This window comes from Lepus europaeus, chromosome 5 (genome assembly GCF_033115175.1).
Source record: "Lepus europaeus isolate LE1 chromosome 5, mLepTim1.pri, whole genome shotgun sequence".
NCBI lineage: Eukaryota > Metazoa > Chordata > Mammalia > Lagomorpha > Leporidae > Lepus > Lepus europaeus.
In genome coordinates this window covers 155,379,717-155,404,137 of record NC_084831.1, presented here as the reverse complement: position 1 = coordinate 155,404,137, position 24,421 = coordinate 155,379,717, and the positions used below count along the sequence as shown (strand labels likewise).

Genomic DNA, 24,421 nt, shown 5'->3' with positions numbered 1-24,421 from the left:
AAGTCTCCACCAGCAATGTTGGCAGCCCATATGGGTGCCAGTTGGGGTCCTGGCTGCTCCACTTCTGATCCAGCTACCCACTGACAATCTGGGAAAACAGTGGAAGATGGCCCAGGTGCTCGGGCTCCTGGACCCACGTGGGAAATCTGGAAGAAGCTCCTGGCTCCTGGCTTTGGACTGGCCCAGCTCTAGCTGTTGCAGCCATTTGGGGAGTGAACCACTGGGTGGAAGACCTTTCTGTCTCTCCCTCTCTCTGTCTGTAACTCTGCTTCTCAAATAAATAAATTTAAAATATCTTAAAAAAAAAAGAAAGAAAGAAAGAAAGAGAACAAAGAATTTTCTATTTCTAGCAGCGCTGTGGCATAGCCAGTAAGCCCTCCGCTTGCAGTGCCAGCATCCCATATGGGCGCTGGTTTGAGTCCTGGCTGCTCTACTTCTGATCCAGCTCTCTGCTATGGCCTGGGAAAGCAGCGGAAGATGGCCCAAGTCCTTGGGTTCCTGCACCCACATGGGAGACCCAGCAGAAGCTCCTGGCTCCTGGCTCCTGGCTCCCGGCTCCAGCAAGGCGCAGCTCTGGCCCTTGTGGTCACTTGGGGAGTGAACCAGTGGATGGAAGAGCCCTCTCTCTCTCTCTGCCTCTCTGTAACTCCTTTTAAATAATAAATAAATAAATATTTTTTAAAAAAAGAAACAAAAGGGGCCGGCACTGTGGCACAGCAAGTTAAAGCCCTGGCCTGAGGCACTAGCATCCCATATGGGTGCCGGTTCTAGTCCTGGCTGCTCCTCTTCCAATCCAGCTCTCTGCTATGGCCTGGGATAGCAGCAGAAGATGGCCAAAGTAACTTGGGCCCCTGCACCCACGTGGGAGACCCGGAAGAATCTCCTAGCTCCTGGCTTCAGATAGGTGCAGCTCTGGCCGTTGCGGCCATCTGGGGAGTGAACCAGCGGATGGAAGACCTCTCTCTCTGTCTCTACGTCTTTATGTAACTCTGACTTTCAAATAAATAAAATAAATCTTTAAAAGAAATAATTTTCTATTTCTTTATATCCCTTTCCAATGTCCTTCTCACCCTGCTTTACTGGACCTCTCACTTCTCCTCACAAGCAACTCTTAGGCGTCACTCATGGTCCTGATCATCACCCCCAATTTTCTAAAACAGCAAAGTTTTTGTGAATAAGAAATACAAGTTTTTAAATTCATCTATAAGGCCTATGGTAAATCTAAGTTTAATGGAAATTATGCACCAACGATGTTACTTTCTTGAGCTGTCCAACCTGTAAAGATACATCAGTCAAAAAAATTGGTTTGCAAAGCATAACTTCTCCCTGATTACATTTATACATAAGCTTTTAAAAATACCAAAAGACTTTTTCACTGAATAAAATCATCTTACCAAAAGCTGTGGCCACATTTTGTCATGTATGCTTCCTCAATCATATCAAAGCAGATGGGGCTAAAAAGAAAATAGAAAAGTAATTGATATATGCTTTTTGAGTTACAACAGATTGGGAAAGGCTTTTAACAGTATGAGTTTAAAATCATATTTCTACATGTAAGTCTTCAAACATTCTATCATCGAGAGATGGAATTTCTATTGAGCTGAACTTTAAGGGATTGCTTAACAAGACAATTTGTTCAAGATGCTCCTTACAGCCATCAAGCTCTGAGGTAAATTGAATGAATAAATTAAAATGGTTCCAATATTTTAACTCAGTCCATAACTTTTAATAGTGCAAAGTAACCACCAGAGATCTTAAGAAAATATTACCATCTTCCTCCACTAAGCAACCCATATATTTAAAGCACCTGTCTTTTCCTACTAATCTATATGCTCTCTTTGCTTTCTCAAAGCAAACTAATTCCTCAAGGGATAAACTTACAATTCCAGTTTAATAATACTTCCTGGTAATATTTAAAATGGAATAAACTATATCCATTAAACCCATGATGTATATTAACTCATTTAATCCACTGAAAAACAGCGACGTAAGTACCTATTACTAGACTCCATTTATAGATGAAAATATTGAGGCACAGAGTCTCACATAGCTAGGAAGCAAAAAGCCAAAATTCAAAATTAGGTCTATGTTCTTAACCACTTAGACTTAAGTTCTATTCCTATTCTCCCTTCTTTTTCTAGAGAGGATCAAAACAGAATATTAACCTGTCTTGAGTGAGACTGGACATATGACATAGTTCTGGTCAATGAAATCTAGGTACCAGCCCCTGAGAGCACACTGTCCATCAGAACAAAAATGTAATGCTTTCCTTTACCCTTCTCTTCTCTTCCTCAAACTCTAATGCAATCCCCAGAGATACACGAGCCATCTGGTGATCAGAATGACAAAAACCATAAGCTGGGAAGACAGGTGGGTCCTTGATGACATCTTTGAGCAGCTCTATCTTCCCTGGATTGCCTACTGCCAGGCTTCCCGTGACACAAGAAAAGTAAACCTTTACTTACTCAAGTCAATCAATGTTTATCAAGGTTTCTATTACTTGCACACAAATCAAATTATTACTGATTAACTCTTAAAACTATCACTGAAAATTTACTCATTCCTTCAAGAAAAATTTTCTGAGCATAAACATTTTTGTGAGGATATAAAGTTTAATGGCAGAGTCATAGGCATTATAGATGATTATTATCATATGAGAAGAAATCTTTAAGAGTACACACTGCATATAATGGGGCCCTTAAGAAACACAACTGATATTTGAGGGTTAACAAGACAGGAAAGGACAGAGAAGAACAAATTAGCCAATTCACTGAAAATGTCCATAGTGATTTAATACAGGGGAACTTCAAAAGTTCATATAAAATGTATAATTTGAAAAAAATATAAATTTTTATACCATAATGTATTTTTTAATTCTATTTTTCTATGAACTTTATCAAGTACCACTGTATAAAGCTATGTAGATGGGAAGCAGGACACACAGCAGACTCATAGAATGACAAATGCCCTAAACAGCACTCTGACCTCAGAATCAGCCCTTAAGGCATTCGGATCTGGCTAAAAAGCCCAGGAGAGCATTTCAGGCATGGAAAGCCAAGACATTGTACCAAAAAATTGCCTACATGAAAGATCTCTGTGAGTGAGATCCCAGTGGAAAGAAGGGGCCATCAAAGAAGGAGGTACCTTTCTCTAAAGAGAGGAGAGAATTTCCACTTTGATGATGGCCTTGTCTAAATAACGTCAGAGTTTGTGAACTCAAGAGGCTTCCATAGCCTTGACAGCTCATGAAAAGAGCCTCGGGTGATCACTGATGCCATAAATAAGAGTGTCAATTGTTAAATCAACAACAGGAGTCACTGTGCAATTGCTTCCCATGTAGGTCCTCTGTCTTCAATGTGCTGTACTATAAGAATTAATGGTTAAAACTAGTCTTCAAACAGTACTTCATACTTTGTGTGTCTGTCTGTGTTGGTGCAATCTGTTGATATCTTTACTTAGTATAGAGTTGATCTTCTGTATATAAAGATAATTAAAAATGAATCTTGATGAAGAGTGAGATGGGAGAGGGAGTAGGAGGTGGGATGGTTTGGGGGTGGATGGGTGGGTATGGGGGAAGAACTGCTATAATACAAAAGTTGTACTTATGAAAGTTATATTTATTAAATAAAAGCTTTCTATAAAAAAAGAAATGTTAACTAAAGGTAATTTCTTTAAATGGATGGAAAATGATGTCATATGAAATCTTATCTACCCAAAGTAATAAAGAGTGCTATTAGTAATAGATATCTGAGGGCCGGTGCCGTGGCTCACTGGGTTAATCCTCTGCCTGCGGCGCCGGCATCCCAGATGGGCGCCGGGTTCTAGTCCTGGTTGCTCCTCTTCCAGTCTAGCTCTCTGCTGTGCCCTGGGAGGGCAGTGGACGATGGCCCAAGTGCTTGGACCCCTGCACCTGCATGGGAGACCAGGAAGAGGCTCCTGGGTCCTGGCTTTGGATCGGCACAGCGCCGGCCATAGCGGCCATTTGGGGAGTGAACCAACAAAGGGATGACCTTTCTCTCTCTCTCTCTCTCTCTCTCTCTCTCTCTCTCTCTCTCTCACTGTCTGTAACGCTACCTGTCAAAAAAAAAAAAAAAGTAATAGCTATCTGAGTAAAAAAAGAGCTATGTAGTTAACTGGCATAACTTTGGATAAGGGATATTTTAATGATCAAGTGTCCTTAAATGTAAGTATATCATTGCTAAGACATGAAACATTTCTATGCAAATAAAAAAAAACGTACTCCCTGAGCCTATGTGGAATTAGAAATAGGCACTTTCACAGTCCCATAAGAGGGCAAAGCTTTAATGAATACATGTAAACACAATTTCAAGCCTAACTGTCCCCTCATCACTGAACATGACTGTTCAGTGTATACAACCTGCACGTGAGCATATAGCAAACTTGGATGCCAAGTTTCCACAGTTACCTGCCAGAAATATGATAGGAAAACCAAAAATCTTGGGCAGACTTCTAAGTCACAACAACAGCAGACTTATAGAAATTATTTCACAGTCTGTCCTAAAACCTACCAAAATGGCAAGGGAGGAAAAAAGACTTAAAGCCACAACAATAAAAAGAAAAGGAGCAGCAGAGATAAAGATACATAAACAGGGGCTGGTGCTGTGACGCAGCAGGTTAAAACCCTGGCCTGAAACGCCCACTTCCCATAAGGGCACCGGTCCTAGTCCCGGCTGCTCCACTTCTGATCTAGCTCTCTGCTATGGCCTGGGAAAGCAGTAGAAGATGGCCTAAGTCCCTGAAATTTTGTAATTTTACTTTTTGAGAATCAACTCACTTCCATTCTACTTTTTAAAAATATCAATCTGTGACAAAAAATAGAAAAAAATTATCTTTTATCACAGAGCATTTGAGCAACATTAACAGAGGGGATTCCAATCTCCTGCTCTCTCTTCCAGAACTGTGTGATTGAGCACTTATCGTCCTGTCCCCGGGATAGTCATAAAAAAGGCTTAATTTTCATGTTATATCAAATTCAAGCAACAAATCAAGAAATAGTTTCATAATTTTTTTTAAAGATTTTACTTATTTATTTGAGAGTTAGAGTTACAGACAGTGAGAGGGTGAGACAGAGAGAAAGGTCTCCCATCTGCTGGTTCACTCCCGAAATGGCCACAAAGGCAGGAGCTGGGCTAATCAGAAGCCAGGAGCTAGAAGCTTCTTCTGGGTCTCCCACATGGGTGCAGGGGCCCAAGTACTTGGACCATCTTCTACTGCTTTCCCAGGCCATAGCAGAGAGCTGGATCGGAAGAGGAGCAGCCAGGACTAGAACCGCCACCCATATGCGATAATGGCGCCACAAGCAGAGGATTAACCTACTGTGCCACAGCGCTGCCCCAATATTTTTTAAAAATATTTAATTATTCATTTGAAAGGCAGAGATAAGGGGGGGGGGTGGGAAGAAGAGAGAGAGAGAGAGAGAATGAATGAATGAATCTTTCACCCACTGGTTCACTCCCCAAACGGCTGCCAACAACCAGAGCTCAGCTGATCCAAAGCCAGGAGCCAGGAACTTCCTCCACATCTCCCCTGTGGATGCAGGAGCCCAAGCACTTGGGCCATCCTCCACTGCTTTCCCAGGTGCATTAGCAGGAAGCTAGATCAGATGTGGAGCTGCTACAACTCAAGTTGGCGCTCATATGGGATGCTGGCATTGCAGGTGGCAGCTTTACTCGCTATACCACAGAACCAGCCCCTTATGATATTATTTAGTGAAACTGAGGCAATCTAGTGTACCAGTAAGTAACACAGGTAGTGAGCTCATGACACCTGTGTTAAATGATAGCATTCCCACTCACTGTATAATAATCAATTATTTAATCTAGCTGTGCCTCAGTTTGCTCATGTGTTAATATGAAACAGAATTAGTCTTATATGGAAATTAAGATTAAAATTTTTAAAAAAACTGTAAAGTATTTATGACAGTAACAAGTACTCAGAATCACTCAAATGTCAGATGTTGATGATAATAATGATTAATTCCAGGCAAAGAAATCACAAAAAGAATTAAAATGATTGCTCTTGATTGGAAAGACTATCTTGGAAATGTTGAAGGGGAAAGCTCTGTTGCTTTTCATTATGGGACATCCTTATGTTTTTTTAACCATATAAAATTTTGATTTTTTTTTAAGTCCCCTTGAATGAAACTCTGTAGTCCTATTATTCTAAAACTAGAAAATCCTCTTCCCTATGAGTAGACAACAACAAATATGCAAATTTTCTACCACAGATAGTCAAGATACCTACATGCCAGCCTTTCAAATGGCACCTATAAATAAACATTTTTAAAGATTGGGAAAAAGATATTTCCAGTTTCTAAGTAAATATGTTTAGAATAACAATGCTATCATAACAATATTTTCATATGCCTGTTCTAAGCTGCATTCAGTGATGCTTAGAAGTAAAATAAAATGTCTTAAGACATTCCAGTTTCTTTGGAAGTTAATCCATACTTCCAAACATGCCACCACTGGACATTTAGGGCCAGGCCAAGCTCCCAAAATGAATCAACTGTGAATACTTGTCAATACTTCTCAGAAAATTCCAATTTTTAAAATTTCATTCAGTAAACAAATTACATATTGAGCACTGACTGCATACCAGACTCTGTTCCAATACCAGGATAAAGAAGTAAATGAAACAGTAATCCCATCATGACAATTACAATCTAGTGCAAGAGATGGATAATAAACAAGATAAACAACAAAGACCATACAGCAAGATGAGATGGTGACATAAATGTTAAGGAAAAAAGCAAAGCAAGGAAGCAGGATAGGAAGTACTGGGTTGTGAAACTGGTTGCAATCTGTAAAAGGTAGTATGGAAAGCCTGAAGAAATAGTTGACATTTGAGTACATATTTCAAGGTAGTGAAAATTATTTACAAAGAAATATAGAGGAACAGCAACCCAGCAGAGAGATCAAGTACAAATGCCCTAAAGTAGAAAAAGATCCGACATACTCTAAGCAAAGCCAGCAGAGAGTGAAATAAAGTAGCAGAATAGAAGGATAGGCCAGAGAGATTATAAGGGTCCACCTAAAAACAATTCTCTAAGTAAGGACTTTGGTGTTTATAGTGAGTAACACAAGAACTCACTGGATACTTTGGAACTAAAGGAGACATGACTTAACACAGTGATGAATCCGACCACTTTACTTAAGCCTGGAAAAGAGAAGACAGAGAAGCAAGGGTAGAAATGGTATGAAAACTATGATAATAATCCAAGTGAGAAATTGTTTGGTTTGGACTTCAGTAGTAGCAGTGGGGCTGATGACAATCAGATTCCTGATACTTCTGAAGGCAGAGCTATGGGCTTGCTGATAGATTACATGTTGCATGAGACAAAAATGAATCAAGGTTGTTCAGCCAGAAAACCGAAGAACTGACAGAGTAAGAATTCACTCCACACAGAGATCATTAATTTAAGAAAAAAGAGGCCGGCGCCGTGGCTCAACAGGCTAATCCTCCGCCTTGCGGCGCCGGCACACCGGGTTCTAGTCCCGGTCGGGGCACCGATCCTGTCCCGGTTGCCCCTCTTCCAGGCCAGCTCTCTGCTGTGGCCAGGGAGTGCAGTGGAGGATGGCCCAAGTGTTTGGGCTCTGCACCCCATGGGAGACCAGGATAAGCAGCTGGCTCCTGCCATTGGAACAGCGCGGTGCGCCGGCCGCAGCGCGCTACCGCGGCGGCCATTAGAGGGTGAACCAACGGCAAGGGAAGACCTTTCTCTCTGTCTCTCTCTCTCTCACTGTCCACTCTGCCTGTCAAAAAAAAAAAAAAAAAAAAGAATAGACTACAGAATGTGTCATTTCATGTGTTCCAGTAATACCAAAAGTTGCGATACCTAAAAATACTTGCAGATCTGTTTAAGTTAGCAACTTTTAATGAATGTTTTCTAACATGTGATTTAAAGAGTCTCAATTCTTATGACCAAAGGCTTGCTTTAATACTTCCAAAGAAAAATAGAATAGATACTAATTGTAACTACACCATCTACAGTTTTATGACTTTCTCTTCTTTACAATTTCTCAAATTCTGTTTCTTCCTTTCTATATCTGGGATGATATCAGACTTCTGATTAACAAGGTATCTAAGAAGTGTTCAGTAAAGCCCACTATACAGTATTCATTAAGTGCCAGAAAACATCAAAAAAAGAGATAATGGAAAAGATTATCAGTGAGAGAATTGGTAGTATGGGCTGAACATCTGTGTCCTCCAAAAATTTATGTGGAAATCCTAACGCACGTGATGATGGTTTAGGAGCTGGGGCTTTTGAGAAATGATTACGTAGTTAGGCCAGCCCTCAAGGGAGATCAATGCCCTTAGAAGAAAGTCCAGGCCAGGTCAGGTGTTGTGGCACAGTGGGTTAAGCCAACACCAGGGATACCTGCCTCCTATTTCAGAGAGCCTGGTCCAATTCTTGACTACTCTGCTTCTTATAAAGCTTCCTGCTAATGCACCTGGGAAGCATGAAAACAATGGATTGCTTGGATTGCTGCTAACCACATAGGAGACCTAAGTGGAGTTTCTGACTCCTGGCTTCAGCCTGGCCTAGTCCTGGCTATTTGGGGTATTTGGAGAATAAGCCAGCATATGTAAGTTCTCGGGGTTGGTCTCTCTCTCCCTCTGTGTACGTGTGTGTGTGCGTGTGTGTGTGTGTGTATTCCTCTATGTCATTCTGCCTTTCTTTTAAATAAATAATAAATAAATATATAAATTGTAAAAAAGAAGAAACCAAGGACGCACGACTGCCCCTTCCACCATGTTAAGGACATAGCCAGAAGGCATCGTCCAGGGTCTGGAAAGCAGACCCTCAACAGAGCCATACCTGCCAGTTCCTTGATCTCTACAACTGAGAAATAAATTTCTGTTGTTTATAAGCTACTAGTTTAGGGTATTTTGTTTCATCAACTCAAACATACTAAGACATTTGAGCAGGGTAGTATCCACCCAAGTCAAAACTTTCAAAAATTCCTGTTAGAAATAAGTAGAACACAATAATGGTATAAGGGCAAACCAAGAAATGGAAGAAATACCCTTGCAACTACAGAAATACAGAGGAAATACTAACAAAGCAACAGTAGCTCTTCCCAATAGAACATAACCAGAGTAGTTTCAGAGAAAGTGTTACCCATTTACAACAATCCATCTGGAAAAACAATGCAGTTAGAAACCTTCTACTCTTTCAATAAATAGTACTCTAAAAGACACAAGCACAAGCCCAGGCATAACAAATATCTAAACTGGTAAGAAGGTCAACATTACCTGGATGCCTGAAAAAAGCCTCTCAAAATCACAAAGACCCTTAAAACATTCCATGGTTGCCAAGACTGTTTCCAGCTTTGAGGCATAGCTGACAAATACAACTTATACATATTTAAAGTTTACAACATTATGTTTTCATCTTCATATACACTGTGAAATGATTACCACAGTTAATTAACAAATATCCAGCATCTCACATAGTTACCTTATCTTTTATGTACTGAGAACATTTAGGACCTACTCTGTTAGTAAGCTTCAAGGATCATACAGTATCACTAACTACTGTCAAGATAGTTTACACAGGAGGCCGGCGTGGTGGCTCACTTGGTTAATCCTCTGCCTGAGGCGCCGGCATCCCATATGGACGCCAGGTTCTAGTCCTGGTTGCTCCTCTTCCAGGCCAGCTTTCTGCTGTGGCCCAGGAGGGCAGTGGAGGACAGCCCAAGTGCTTGGGCCCTGCACCGCATGGGAGACCAGGAGGAAGCACCTGGCTCCTGGCTTCGGATCAGCATAGCTCTGGCTATAGTGGCCATTTGGGGGGTGAACCAACGGAAGGAAGACCTTTCTCTCTCTTTCTAACTCTATTTGTCAAATATATATATATACATATATATATATATATATATATATATATATATATAAAGTTACTTTACATAGATCTCCAGAACTTACTCATCCTATGTAACTGAAATTTGGTGTCCTATGACCAACATCTCTCCATTATCTTCAACTATTTGGCCCTAGCAAACACAGATCTCTCTGCTTCTATGAGTTCGACCACTGGAAAATTCCACCGAGAAGTGATATCATGCAACATATTCTTTCTGTGCTTTATTTCACTTTGCATAACTCCTTCAGGCTCATCCACCTTTTGGCAAATGGCAGGATTCCATTAATTTGAAGGCTGAATGCTACAATCTCAATGTATCCTCCAAAATTCATACATTGATATGTTGAAACTAAATGACCATGCAGATAGTATTAAATAGTAAGACTTTTTCAAAGGGTGATTAAGTTACAAGGCACAGTATTCAGGGATGGTTTGCTCTGAAACTTTGTCATACAGTACAACAGCATTCAAGGTACCATCCTGGAAGCAGAGATAAGACACTCGCTAGTACCTGTTGGTACCTTGACATGAGACTTCTCAGTGACAGAACTGTGGAAAATAAATTCCTATCTTATGAATTACCCAGTATCAGGGATTTTGTTATAGCCAAAATGACTGAGCCATTGAGTAACATCCCTGGCATTGTGGTCATTTGGAGAGTGAGCCAGCAGACGGAATCTGTATCTTTCTCTCTCCCTGTCCTTCTCTCTTTGTAACTCTTTCAAATAAATAAATAAATCTTTTTTAAAAATTAGCAAATCAGAGCAGGCACTGTGGTGCAGCACTTTAAAGCCCCGGCCCGCAGCACTGGCATCCCACATGGGTACTGTTTGGAGTCCTGGCTGTTTCACTCCCAATCCAGCTCTCTGCTATGGCCTGGGAAAGCAGTGAAAGATGGCACAAGTCCTTGGGCCACCTAGAAGAAGTTCCTGGCTCCTGGTGTCAGATCGGCACAGCTCCAGCCATTGCAACCATTTGGGGAGTGAACCAGTGGATGGAAGACCTCTCATTTTCTTTCTCTGTAACTCTTTCAAATAAATAAAATCAATCTTTAAAAAAAACTAGCAAAGCAAATCCATTTGTATACACATATATTTCTATGTTTAAATAGGGCACATAAACTGGAAAGAAGTAAAACTGTATTTGTGGATGACATGACTATCTTACAAAATCCCATAGGTTCTATCAAAAAATAATAAAAAAATGTGACTTTAAAAATTCACAGGATGGTGGTGGGAGTCATAGTGCTGGGTTAAGTCACAGCTCTGGACATTCACTCCTGTATGAGAGAGCCTGGGTTGGAGTTCTGGCTACGCTACTCCCACTCTCGCTTTCTGCAGATGCAACTCCTGGGAGAAAACAGGTGATGGTTCAAGTTCTTGGGTCTCTGCCACCAACATAGGAGATCCAGCTGGAGTTCTCAGATTCAGGCTTTGGCCTGTTTAGCCCTGACTCTTGCTGACATTTTGAAAGTTAATGAGCCAATATGGAAGATCTCTTTCACTCTATTTTCAAATGAATGAAAAATAAATAAACTTTAAAAAAAAGAAAAGAAGAATCATCACCATGGGAACTAGATTTGAAAAAATTAAAAATTAAAATTCATAAAAGATCAAATACAAAAATACATTATACCGTTATATACTGTAATAATTCAGAATTGAAATTAACAATTAACAGCATCACAAACAAAAATATTTAGGAATAAATTCAACAAATATGCTATAAGACCAAACACTTAAAAGTTTAAGATATTGCCAAGAGTAATTAAAGAATACCTAAATAACTAGAAATAAATTTTAATATAGTTTTCAATATAGTTTTAATTAAAATTTTACATCTTTTTCAATAGAAATTAACAAGTCTATTTGGAAGTGCAAACAATCTAAATAATCAAAATGACTGAAATAAGTGGCCCAAATTACAACCTGATTTCAAGACTTATTCAATACAGTGTAGGAATAACGATACAAAACAACAGAACAGAATGAAGATTCTGGAAATAAATATGTGGTTGATTTTTAAAAAAAGTTTAAAGAAAATTCAATGAACAAGGATAGCCTTTCCAATAAATGCTGCTATGATTATCAGACATCCATGGTGAGCCTTCAACTCTTTTTTTTTTTTAATTATTTATTTATTTTATTATTTTTTTTTTGACAGGCAGAGTGAACAGTGAGAGACAGAGAGAAAGGTCTTCCTTTTGCCATTGGTTCAGTCTCCAATGGCTGCTGCGGTCGGCGCACCGTGCTGATCTGATGGTAGGAGCCAGGTGCTTCTCCTGATCTCCCATGGGGTGCAGGGCCCAAGGACTTGGGCCACAGCAGAGAGCTGGCCTGGAAGAGGGGCAGATGGGACAGAATCCGGCGCCCCAACGGGGACTAGAACCCAGTGTGCTGGCGCTGCTTAGGCGGAGGATTAGCCTATTGAGCCGCAGCGCCGGCCGAGCCTTCAACTCTTAACACACAGTGTATGAAAACCAATTTGAGGGGATGGTGCTGTGGTGTAGCTGGTTAAGCAGCTGCCTGCAGTGCTGGCATCCCATATAGGCACCAGTTGGAGTCCTGACTGCTCCACTTCTGATCCAGCTCTCTATGGCCTGGGAAAGCAGTGGAAGATGGCCCAAGTCCTTGGGCCCCTGCACTCATGTGGGAGACCCCAAAGAATCTCCTGGCTCCTGGCTTTGGAAAGGTGCAGCTCTGGCCATTGCAGGCATTTGGAGAGTGAGTAAGGAGATGGAAGACTTCTCCTTCTGTCTCTCCCTCTCTCTGTCTTTAACTTTAACTCTCAAATAGATGGATAAATCTTTAAAAAAAAAAAAAAAAGAAAGAAAGAAAAAGAAAAAGAAAAAAAAGTTAGGTTAGGCATTCGCATGCAGCTCTGGCATCCTCTATGGGTATTGGTTCTAGTCCCGGCTGCTCCACTTCTGAGCCAGCTCTCTGCTATGGCCTGGAAAGCAGTAGAAGATGGCCCAAGTCCTTGGGCCCCTGCACCTGTGTGGGAGACCTGGAAGAAGCTCCAGGCTCCAGGCTTTGGTTTGGCCCAGTCCAGGTTGTTGTAGCCATTTGGGAAATGAACTATTGGATAAAGTTCTCCCTCCCTCCCTCCCTCCCTTCCTCTTTCTCTCTCAGTGTGTGTATGTGTCCTCTCTTTATAACTCTTTCAAGTTAAAAAAAGTTCCTGCTTGGGACAACTGCATCCCAAATCATGAGTGCTGGTTCAAGTTCTAGTTCCTCCACTTCCTAATGTGCACACTAGTAGGCAGCAGATGGCTCAAGTGCTTAGGTACTTGCCACCCACACAGGAGATCTGGAAGGAGACCTAGGCTCCTGGCTTCAGAATGCCCCAGCCTAGCTGTTGCAAGCTTTCAGGGAGCGAACCAGCAGAGAGATGATCTGCCTTTCAAATAAAAAAAAATTTAAAAAGATCTGAAAGAGCTCTCAAAACAGATGAAGTCCACTTTGTCTCATTATCTCTATTGCTCTATTGGAGTTAACTAACCATCCCTGAACTAATACTGAGGGGAGGGGATTCCAATGCAGCTGGTTACTTTAGCCTGGATTGTGTGTTCCAACTCTGAATTCAGAGGAGCAGCCACCCCAAACCACACAAACTAGCAAAAGGATGACTTCTTTAAGGTTATACCAGAAATAGAAGAAACAGAAATCAGACCAGTTTTGGTAATCCACTTTTCACTGAGAAATAAAGACAAATTGAGTCGATGAAACAAAAATGAAAGGACAATTAACTTACAAATGAGGAGAAAAAGTTACCGCATGAAAATATTATAAGGCAGGAATTTATACAAATAGACCCTGACCTAAAAATATATAAAGAAAGACATCTCTGTCTTTAATGTGCTGTACACTCTTATTTAATGCTATAACTAGTACTCCAACAGTATTTTTTTTTTCACTTTGTGTTGCTATATGGGGGCAAACTGTTGAAATCGTTACCTAATATATACTAAACTGATCTTCTGTATATAAAGAGAATTGAAAATGAATCATGATGTGATTGGAAGGGGAGAGGGAGCGGGAAAGGGGAGGGTTGTGGGTGGGAGGGAAGTTTTGGGAGGGGGAAGCCATTGTAACCCATAAGCTGTACTTTGGAAATTTATATTCATTAAATAAAAGTTTAATTTAAAAAAAAAAAGACATAAAGCAAAGAACAAGTGAAGTTGAAGGCAATGAGCAGAGGTATGGGGACAGATGGACCACATCGTATGTAAAAACAGGTCAAGATATAAAAGGCATTTATTTTGGATAATACGAATTTTAACAGGAAAGAGAAGAATGGCTAATTACAGTTTTGTTTTGTTTTGTTTTCCATAAAAAGCCTTTCCTTCGAAGCTGTAGAAGTTTTCTGAGAAACGGGGCTGCAGACTAAAATAATTATATAAAACATAAAGAAATCCCACAACAGCAAACATATGTGTACTAGGAAAAGTGAACAACAAAATTTAAGGTTACAGTTATTGTAGTCAATAACAATTCTTGGATGGGAAATGATCACCTAAGTAATACTGGCTCATTATCAGGAAAAGTAAGAAAATCTGTGAAAGGAAAAGATAACTATCAACATTCTTGGTAATGAACCCTAGCATGCAAGTACTTGTCTCTCAATTAAAAACTAGAATCCAAATATCCTGCTTCATAAGCATATTCATTTTCTCCACCATTTAGTTCATCTATGTCTTCTGGTTACATCAATTCTGAAGACCCACCATCTGAGAGTTAAAAGGACCATACAGAAAAGCTATAATTTGGCATCATTTTCTTAAGAAAACATTTCATCATCACTGTCATCCAAATTCCATATATATTTATAGAGCAAAAGAATCATCAAGTGTCAGTTTTACAGATTCAAGGAAGTTCTTGAATGATATTACAACAATCTAAATTTCAGTTGATTTCAGTAATTGACTATGCTTTAAAAGCTCTTTAAATTACAGAGTCCTATATGTGTAAGTTCACAATGGTCAAAAAAGTCACCTAAATTCTCCACTTACATTACCATCACAAAGAAAATTATATCCCATAATACAATAACTTTGAAAAATTGTTTATCCTTATGTCCATTAAGAAAAATATTGCACAGGGGCAGACACTGTGGCATAGCAGGTTGAGTATCTGCCTGGGGTGCCAGCATCCCATATGTACACCAGTTTTTGTCCTGGCTGCTCCACTTCCAATCCAGCTCCCTGCTAATGTGCCTGGGAAAGCAGCAGAAGATGGCTGAAGTGCTTGGGCCCCTGCACTCACGTGGAATACCTGGCAGAAGCTCCTAGATCCTGGCTTTCGATTAGCCCAGCTCTGGCCATTCGGGGAGTGAACCCGTAGATGGAAGACCTCTCTGTTTTTCCCTCTCTAACTTGGTCTCTCAAATAAATAAATAAATCTTTAAAAAAAAAAAAAAAGAAAGAAAGAAAGAAAAGAAAAAGATTGCACATACCTTGTAAATACATATCTAACCAAAAGTTTCATCAAACTTTGTTATTTTCATTCTGATAGGTTCTTTGATAACTACTACTGTATTTCTACATTTAATGGTTTGAAAAATAAAGCACCAAGAATACTCAACATGTTTCATCTTTAATGCTAAATGTGATTAAAAGGTAGTGGCTGCCCAGTGTGTTACCTTGAGGATTATAACATCTAAATTCATTACGGTATTTAATATCTGCCGCAGCACTAAGCAAAGGGAATGGCAGAACCAACTGCCATAATACTAGGAGAAACAGTAGTACCAGGTTATAATATTATATGAATAAAAGTCTGTCTTCACAACCAAACTGTGGGATCCTTAAGGATATTCTATTCTAGTTTGACATAGAACAGGCAATCACATAAATATTGAATGGTGGATCTATTTAATGTTTTTCTATTTTCTATCAAGCAGATGACTAAAAGTTAACTGTCCTACAAGGAGTTTACATTTCCTTACAAATATGAGGATACTTCAAAAACTTTGTGGCAAAATGGAATCAAAAGTTTATTTTGAGCAAGCAAGTTTTTTAAGTTTTGCAATTTTTTTTGCACTATACAATTTCCATTAACTTTTTGAAAACCCCTTCATATTCATGGATTTTAAACATTTTTGCACTAAAATAAGCTTATCTTTTAATTCCATTTTCTATGAATTTTTGAAGTACCATTGTACACATTTCTGCTACAACTTGGAGAATAACAGACTTGTGGAGGCAGAAATGGTCATTTGAAATAGTCAGAAAAGCAAAGGCAAAAGCAGTAGTTATGTCACAGAATAAAAGAGCCAGAATAGAAAAAAGAAAGCATCTTCCAAAAATAGTCTAGACTCATACATTAGTTAAATGGACCAAAGAAGAGAAATATAGAAAAACCAAGGCAACAAAGACATTTTATGAATGCTGAAAATTCAGTCAACGTACAGCTAAATTCTACTCATCCCTGTACCACAGATTCCCCATCTACAGGTACCCACATTTTAACATACTTCCAATCCTTATTAAATATTAAAATACAAAGTATAAATCCCTAAAAAATTAATTCTGCAGTTAACTATACACCTATTTTCAAATATAAGAGAAGCCAGTGTGTGCATCTGAACATACATACATGACTTTATTTAAACTGTTCTTAGGAAGGAAGACAGTTGCTCAATCCTGTCTCCAATTCTGACTATGGTATCTAGGGATGTGGACAAATGGGGAGAGGGAGTGGTCAAAGACAAAAATATTTATCTCATGTGAATGAAATAGCTGCTTCGCTCTATCTACCCCATTTTAAGAACCATTGGGGGGCTGGGGCTGTGGCGTAGTGGGGTGAAGCCACTGCCTGCAGTGCCAGCATCCCATGTAGACGCTGGTTCGAGTCCTGGCTGCTCCACTTCCGAACCAGCTCTCTGCTGTGGCATGGGAAAGCAGTAGAGGATGGCTCCTGTCCTTGGGTCCCTGCACCCAAGTGGGAGACCCTGAAGAAGCTCCTGGCTCCTGGCTTTGGATTGGCGCAGCTCTGGCCATTGCTGCCAGTTGGGGGGTGAGCCAGCAGATGGAAGACCTCTCTCTCTCTCTCTGCCTCTCCCTCTCTCTCTGTGTAACTCTTTCAAATAAATAAATAAATCTTAAAAAAAAAAAAAAAAAAAGAATCACTGGGCTAGATGGCTAAATACAAGTACCTTAACTTACAGATCTAAAATTCTCTAACTACAAAGAAAGTTCTAAATTGACAATGTTGAGATGCAAGTTTTCATTTTGTTCCTGAGCTGTCCAATCTGAAAAAAAGCTACTTATCTTCTCTGTGCTTCAAAAACAATTATATTTTTAAAAGACAAGTTCTCTGTAAACTCACAGAATTGCTGTAAGAATAAAATGAAATGTTAAGTATAAGCAATGTTTAAAATGTGCTATAGACAAAAAAGCAATCATCATTACTATTTGAACTTGGGCCTCACTTGGATATAAAGGTGCAGAGTAATTTGAATTGGTCAACAGTTTGACCTTGAGGCATACAAGACCAGATCAACCAACCACCAGAGCCAATCAGAAATGAAAAGGATTCCTCGGGCCTTGCCTAATTCATATCCTCTTATCCCAAGAGTTTGGCCAAGAGCAAACCTTGGCTTAACAGGCTAATCCTCCGCCTTGCGGCGCCGGCACACCAGGTTCTAGTCCCGGTTGGGGCACCGATCCTGTCCCGGTTGCCCCTCTTCCAGGCCAGCTCTCTGCTGTGGCCAGGGAGTGCAGTGGAGGATGGCCCAAGTCCTTGGGCCCTGCACCCCATGGGAGACCAGGAGAAGCACCTGGCTCCTGCCATCAGATCAGCGCGGTGCGCCGGCCGCAGCGCGCCTGCCGCGGCGGCCATTGGAGGGTGAACCAACGGCAAAAAGGAAGACCTTTCTCTCTGTCTCCCTCTACTGTCCACTCTGCCTGTCAAAAAAAAAAAAAAAAAGAAGAAGAAACAGAAAACGGTCTCTCATTAGTTAATTCCACTGAATATTCAAATTTTCCAGAGAAAGAAGCAACAGACAAATGAGATTCCTAGACAGAAAGTGAAATATTCATGTTTTTACCTAAATATTTTCATTGGACATTTCCACACTAGAAACCAATAGTCTAGGCAACATGGCTAGGACTCAAAACTAGATTGAAATTTCTAAAAATTGGGGCCGGTGCTGTGGCGCAGCAGGTTACCACGCTGGCCTGAAGAGCTGCCGCCACCAGCATCCTATATGGGTGCTGGTTTGAGACCTGACTGCTCCACTTCTGATCCAGCTCTCTGCTGTGGCCTGGGAAAGCAGTAGAAGATGGCCCAAGTCCTTGGGCCCCTGCATCCTCAAGGGAGACCGGTAAGAAGCTCCTGGCTTCGGATCCCAGCTCCAGCCATTGTGGCCAATTGGGGAGTGAAGCATCGGATGGAAGACCTCTCTCTCCTCTCTCTCTCTGCCTCTCCTCTCTCTCTGTGTAATTCTGACCTTCAAATAAATAAATAAATCTTTAAAAAAAATTAAGTGATAAATAAAAATTTTAATAAAATATTAAACTAATTAAAAAATCGGTGCCATCTACTCCTACAACGTATTTTACAGTACACAGAAACTGATAGGGCGTTTGGCAAAAAGCAAATGTCAAATAACTATCTGTTGAGTGAATGATTGCTTCCCGTATTTCTCACCTCTTTTATACTATTTTTGTGATCTATACAGATGCTGACATGTTTGTTTTCTTTTAGTCTATTGAAAACTGAAAGGCAAATAGTGTTTACAAAGACAACTAAATTCTGCAGACTCCCACTATTTTATTATCTTTTACCTCATGGTGTGGCTCTATTGGGACTGGGAGAGAAAGCAAGCACCTCTTGGACACAGCCACAGACTGTTCAACTTATTTATGAACAACAACCCCAAGTATAGCCCAGTGCCAATGAAAAAATGAACTGATTTTGAATCCAGAAAAAAAGCAGAATTATGAATAAGGATGTAATTCTTCTGCAGGAACAAGAATCTGTCTGTACATCTAATCAATGAAAGTTCCTGATCATTTCCATTTCTAGCCCTATCACGCTTAATGACAATTCCGATTATCTTCAACCCTGAAGACAATCAACTTCCCTCAGGAATGTGCAAGCCAACTCCCTACATTCCCTGAAAGTTCTATCAACGACCCTTGCTGCAGGAAGGGCACAAATCCCTGTCTGTTCTTAATCAGCTAAAAACTGCTGCTGTCTCATAATCCTATCAACAGTAAACACAGCCTAATGAAAAGCTCAAAACGTACTCAGCAAGACAATGAACTTCACCTGTCACTTAAAGTCACTAAATCGCCTGAGTTGAATACAACCGCATGCTACTGTGTATCATTCAAGATGCAACTATGATGACAAAATGTCTACAGGCAGCGTTTCAAATCACTAAAGGTTCCGTGTCCTCAGTCATACAGTGTAAAACGATACACCTGACTCACGGGCAATAGTTCATCAACGTGCTTCGTTCTTTCAAGAAATCCACCTGACAAGTGGGATTTTTTTGTGCACAGACTGGCTGCTGTAGCCTCAAGCGCAGATTTAAAAATAAGCGCCTTAGCCATTGAGATGGGAAAGGAGAGATATTTATACTCAGGCAGGGTGGGTACTTGTATTGAACCCCTCTTCCTAAAATACCCACACCCAGGGTCAGGGCATCATGCAGCACGCCTCCTCGGAGCACATTCTGACCAACTCCACCCCTCAGCATCCCAGCAGGAAAGATCCTCTCCCTCTGCAAACGTAATTCGCCACCACGGGTACCGTCGGGTCACCCAACAGCCAGAACACTGCAGACCCCACCTCCCCGCCCAAACTTCTCCGGGTAGCAGCCACCGCTGAGCGGACCCTGCACGCTTCCCTGCGCCCCCGTGCACTTCTCTCCCTGGCCCCGACCCTGCCTCGGGACCCCCGCACGGCCCACCCCAGCACCCCGGGCCGGAACGCGTCTGCACAGCACCGGACCCCACCGCCGGCCCCCGCCGGCCCCGGGCACAGGACTCCCCAGCTCGCCGGCGCGCAGCCGGGCGCGCGGCAGACCCACCAGACGAAGTCGTTGCTTTTGTCCTCGTAGGAGTTGAGCAGCCCGTTGCACAGAGGGGCGAGCAGAGGTCGCTTCCGGCTGCCGCTGCCCAGGCCGGAGCCGCCGCCGCCGCCGCCGGGCCTGGCCGCGCAGCCGAGCCGGGACGCCGCCCCGCCGCCGCCGCCCGACACGGCGGCCGCCGCCAGCACGGGCCGCGCCGGGCCCCCGGGGCCGCCCGCCGCCGCGCCGGGCGGCGACGGCGAGGAGGACAAGGACGAGGAGGCGGAAGTCACCGAGGAGGCCGCCGAGGAGCCGGGGCTCGTCCCCGCGGAGCCGGCCGCGGCCTGGCGGCTGCCGGACATGCTGACTGCCGCGCTCCGGCCGGCGCTCCGGGCCGAGGGCCGCCGCCGCCTCAGTGCATGCCGCGGGCTCCGGGCCGAGGAACAATCAACTTGGCTTTTTTTTTTTTTTTTTTGAGGCAACCACACCACAGCGCGCGACGGGAGGGGGCGGAGGAAACTCGTCGAGCGGCGTCGGAGCCGCGGCAACCCCGGCGCGTCGTGGCCGGCCGTGCGCACGCGCGGCGGAAGGGGCGGGCCCGTCCTCGGCCGGAGACTCCCGGCTCGAAAGCTGTGACGTAGGCGAGGGCCTCCTCGGAGCGGGGAGTGAACGGCGAGGGGCGGCGCGGTGGCTTGACGGACGGCCGGAGGGGCGGGGAGAAGCGCTTGGGAAAGCGACTGCGCACGCGCGCCCGGGTGCCCGGCCCCCGGCGCCGCCGCGCGGAGGCCGCATCGCGCATGCGTGTGGGCGGGCGCGCCGCGTTCCGGAAGGCGGAGTGGGAGTGGTGGCTGGCTTTCTCCTCAGAGGCGGGCGGTGTGGCCCGGTGGCGAGGGCGCAGGTGTCTGGGGACCCTCGGAAGGAGCCGAGAAGCGTGGAGCAGCTGTAAAGGTCGCCGGGCTGGGTGAACGCCTTCCGGCTCTGAGGTGAATCGCTTTCCCCAGCGTTGCCGGCGACAGCTGGTGAATTGCAAACGTTATACAGGTGTTCCCGGTTTCACTCCCGTATTTTGAAGAGTTTACTAAATTTTACGCGGCAATGATGGGAAACCGCGTGGTACTTAACCAGAAGACAGCTGTGTCAGATTCCCGCTTTAACGTTGGCCTGTTGCAATTCTAGCACGGAGCGAGGAAACCTGGCCTGTGGCACCGTTGGAAAATGTGCACTTGGGAGTAGGCTTTTTTTGAGTATTGGAAACTGCAGATTCTTTTACTTGCCGCTCTTGAGAATCCCTACCATTCTGGAAGATGCCAGATTTGCTTCTGTCCTGGTGCTGATAAAGCCTGTTGGCACCGAGGGGCTTTCACTGGGAATAACTGGCCATGCTGGCGGCCAGGACCAAGGAAAGGCTTATAAAACTCCAGCAGCGCAGACCTGGACTTTGCCCCGGGCAGTAGCCATCTCAAGGCACCTGCCATCCCAGTCCCAGCTTCTTGGGCTTAGCTCAGGGTTCTGCTCAAATGAGACAGGAACGAGCTTTCTGAAAACAGCTCTTGCAAGAAAGCCTTGCATCATCCGAATTGTGGGTCTTTCAAGACCCAGTGGAAGCATGAAGTCTTCCAGGCTTTCCTTGGCAGAGATCTTTGCACCCTCCTTTGTGCAACTAGGGTATTCCGTTTGCCCTTGTAACGTTGCATTTTAGTGCTTTCCTTGCGATCTCCATCAGCCATGTCAGCTTTCAGCTTTGTATTGTGCTCGTGCCTGACCTGTGATAGGTCTGTATTAAGCATTTCTGTGTTACCAGGAATAACCCTATTGATCATCTCATTTTTATTTAACATCTGTCTTTCCAACTAAATTATTAGCCTATGAAAGCAAGTACCATATGGGGCATTCAGTAATTATTTGATGAGGGAATGCATAAGTAAATTGATGGTGAAGATTTATTAAATGCTCACTATGTGTTAAGCCTGGATTGCTAGAAAGAAAAAGTTTATAAAAACATTGTTTCTGCATTTAAGAAACCAATGGAATAATTGAAGAATTAGGAATAAAGGTAATAATATCAAGGAGCACATGCTAAATGCTTAGCAGGTGAAGTAGAGAGTCACCATAGGAGTTTGGAGTAAGAGCATATATAAAGGGCCAGCCATTTTGCTGGAGGCCTTAAGAGAAAAATATGGCTTGGTTAATCAAAAAGTGTAAAGTTATCATTCTAGGGCCGGCGCCATGGCTCAACAGGCTAATCCTCCGCCTAGCGGCGCCGGCACACCGGGTTCTAGTCCCGGTCGGGGCACTGATCCTGTCCCGGTTGCCCCTCTTCCAGGCCAGCCCTCTGCTATGGCCCGGGAGTGCAGTGGAGGATGGCCCAAGTGCTTGGCCCTGCCCCCCATAGGAGACCAGGAGAAGCACCTGGCTCCGGGCTTCGGATCAGCACGGTGTGCTGGCTGCAGCAGCCATTGGAGGGTGAACCAACGGCAAAGGAAGACCTTTCTCTCTGTCTCTCTCTCTCACTGTCCACTCTGCCTGTCAAAAAAAATTATATATACATATATATCATTCTAGAGGAGACAAGCTTTCAGCAGATTCAGATTTTTGATAGAGAAAGAACTATTCCTCTAGGAGAAATTTCTCTGGAGACTACATCATCAAGACCTCAAATTTAGTCTGAAAAATAGCCAATAAACAATTGAGAACAAGAAAGCATTAACCAGAATTTTTAAAAAATGTGACAAATATGTAAGATGTTAATGATAGGGGAAGCTGGGGCCTGTTGTGCCAGCATCCCATATGGGCACTGGTTCGAGTCCCAGCTGCTCCACGTCTGATCCAGCTCTCTGCTATGGCCTGGGAAAGCAGTGGAAGATGGCTCAAGTCCTTGGGCCCCTGCACTCACATGGGAAACCCAGAAGAAGCTCCTGGCTCATGGCTTCAGATCAATGCCACTCCGGCTGTCACAGCCAACTAGGAAGTGAACCAGAGAGTTGAAGACCTCTCTCTCCTCTCTCCTCTCTCTCTCTCCCCTTCTGCCTCTCCTTCTCTGTGTAACTGTGGCTTTCAAATAAATAAATAAAAATCTTTAAAAAAAATGTAATGAGGAACCTGAATTTGGGGTATATAGGAACTCTGTACACCTCCACAATTTCTATTTTGTAAATTTAGAACTATTTTGAAATAAAAAGTTTTTAAAATGGTTGTTTTGAAGACTTAAATTTTTGGTGGATTAATTTTAAATGAGGTGGCAGTTTAGGAGCAAAAAGACTCAAAAAATTACAGCAATCAATAATAAATGATAAGATTCTAGATTAGGTCACTGATGAGGAAAGTAAAATATTCTGAGAAAAAAGCTAAAGGTGCCATAGTGTTACGTTAACTCTGTAAAAGAATCTAAGAAATTTGAAGGCATGACCCAAGTCTGGTACATCACTGTCTTTCTCAGTGCATGGCACCGTGGCCACTATGGTGACCAAGAGTAAGGAATGACTCCAAAGATAACTCTGCTAATGTGATGCTAGAGTTGGAGACACCCAGTGGTGATTTAGTTTTGAATGTGTTCACTATGGGATGAGAAAATATTCTGGTAAGTATATATAGGAAGTGGTTGAAAATTCAAGGCTGAGGCTCAAAAGAAAGTTGAGTACATGAGAGAAATACTTGGAGGTTGGTAAAGTGTATCAGTGACTAAGATGATTTTAAGAAACTTATTAAGCCATGATTATCAAATCTTAGTCTGGAGAAAATTCATCTAGGAAGTTTGTTAAAAACTGCTGATTCCTGGGGCCAGTGCTGTGATGTAGTAGGTCAAGTCTGTGCCTTCGATGTTGGCATCTGCTGTGAATGCCAGTTCAAGTTCCAGCTTCTCTATTTCTGGTCCAGCACCCTGCTAATGGGCTGGGAAAGCTGTGGAAGATGGCTGAAGTGCTTTAGGCTCAACACCCAAGTGGGAGGCCTGGGAGAAGCTCCGGCTGTTGCAGCCAATTGGGGAGTGAAACAGTGCATCAAAGACCTCTCTTTCTCTCTGTAACTCTGCCTCTCAAATAAATAAATCTAAAACAAAAGAAAGAAAACCTGCAGGTTCCTTAGCTCCACCTTCAGATACCCTGACTAAACATGGGATAGAGCCTATGAGGATGTGTGTATACTAGCATCCACGTGAATCTGGTGCTGGTCATTAACACTTTGAAAACACTGATTGATAATGTGCAGGATATAAGTGAAATATGTGAAATAGTCTCTTCCTTCCAGGCAGGTTATTCAAAAGGCAGATAGTAATAGCTCTCCTGGGAAAAGAAGTTGTCAATGCTTGGAACCAGCTTCAGTAAAATCAAAATTCAGAAAAGGAAGTTGAAGGTATGTGATGTAATAGAATTTCCCTTTCATACCGTAATGATATGTGAAGACTGTTTGGAAATACACAGCTCTTATTAGTTTCTACAAGCAAGATATTCTGGGAAAGCAGAAGCAAAAAGAGGAAACAGTAAAACACTCACACACAGAAGAACATCAAGCAACTCC

At 42.6% G+C, this 24,421-nt stretch overlaps 1 protein-coding gene and 1 long non-coding RNA gene across 6 annotated transcripts in view; one reads left to right on the top strand and one right to left on the bottom strand.

The window, feature by feature from the left end:
- Positions 1-20,286, bottom strand: part of COP1 (COP1 E3 ubiquitin ligase) — a 221,811-nt gene extending 201,525 nt beyond the window's left edge. For all 3 annotated transcript variants that reach the window (XM_062192980.1, XM_062192982.1, XM_062192981.1), the window contains exons 1-2: positions 19,931-20,286; positions 1,395-1,454 (exon numbers count right to left, since the gene is read on the bottom strand). In XM_062192980.1, the coding sequence (XP_062048964.1) occupies positions 1,395-1,454; positions 19,931-20,271 (401 nt within the window). In that variant the 5' untranslated portion in view covers positions 20,272-20,286. The remainder of the gene's footprint in view (positions 1-1,394; positions 1,455-19,930) is intronic.
- Positions 20,287-20,740: 454 nt separating this feature from the next.
- The window catches only part of LOC133760455 (uncharacterized), a 170,447-nt gene continuing 166,766 nt past the window's right edge, over positions 20,741-24,421 (top strand). For all 3 annotated transcript variants that reach the window (XR_009865982.1, XR_009865983.1, XR_009865984.1), the window contains exon 1: positions 20,741-20,892. This is a non-coding gene — a long non-coding RNA (uncharacterized LOC133760455). The remainder of the gene's footprint in view (positions 20,893-24,421) is intronic.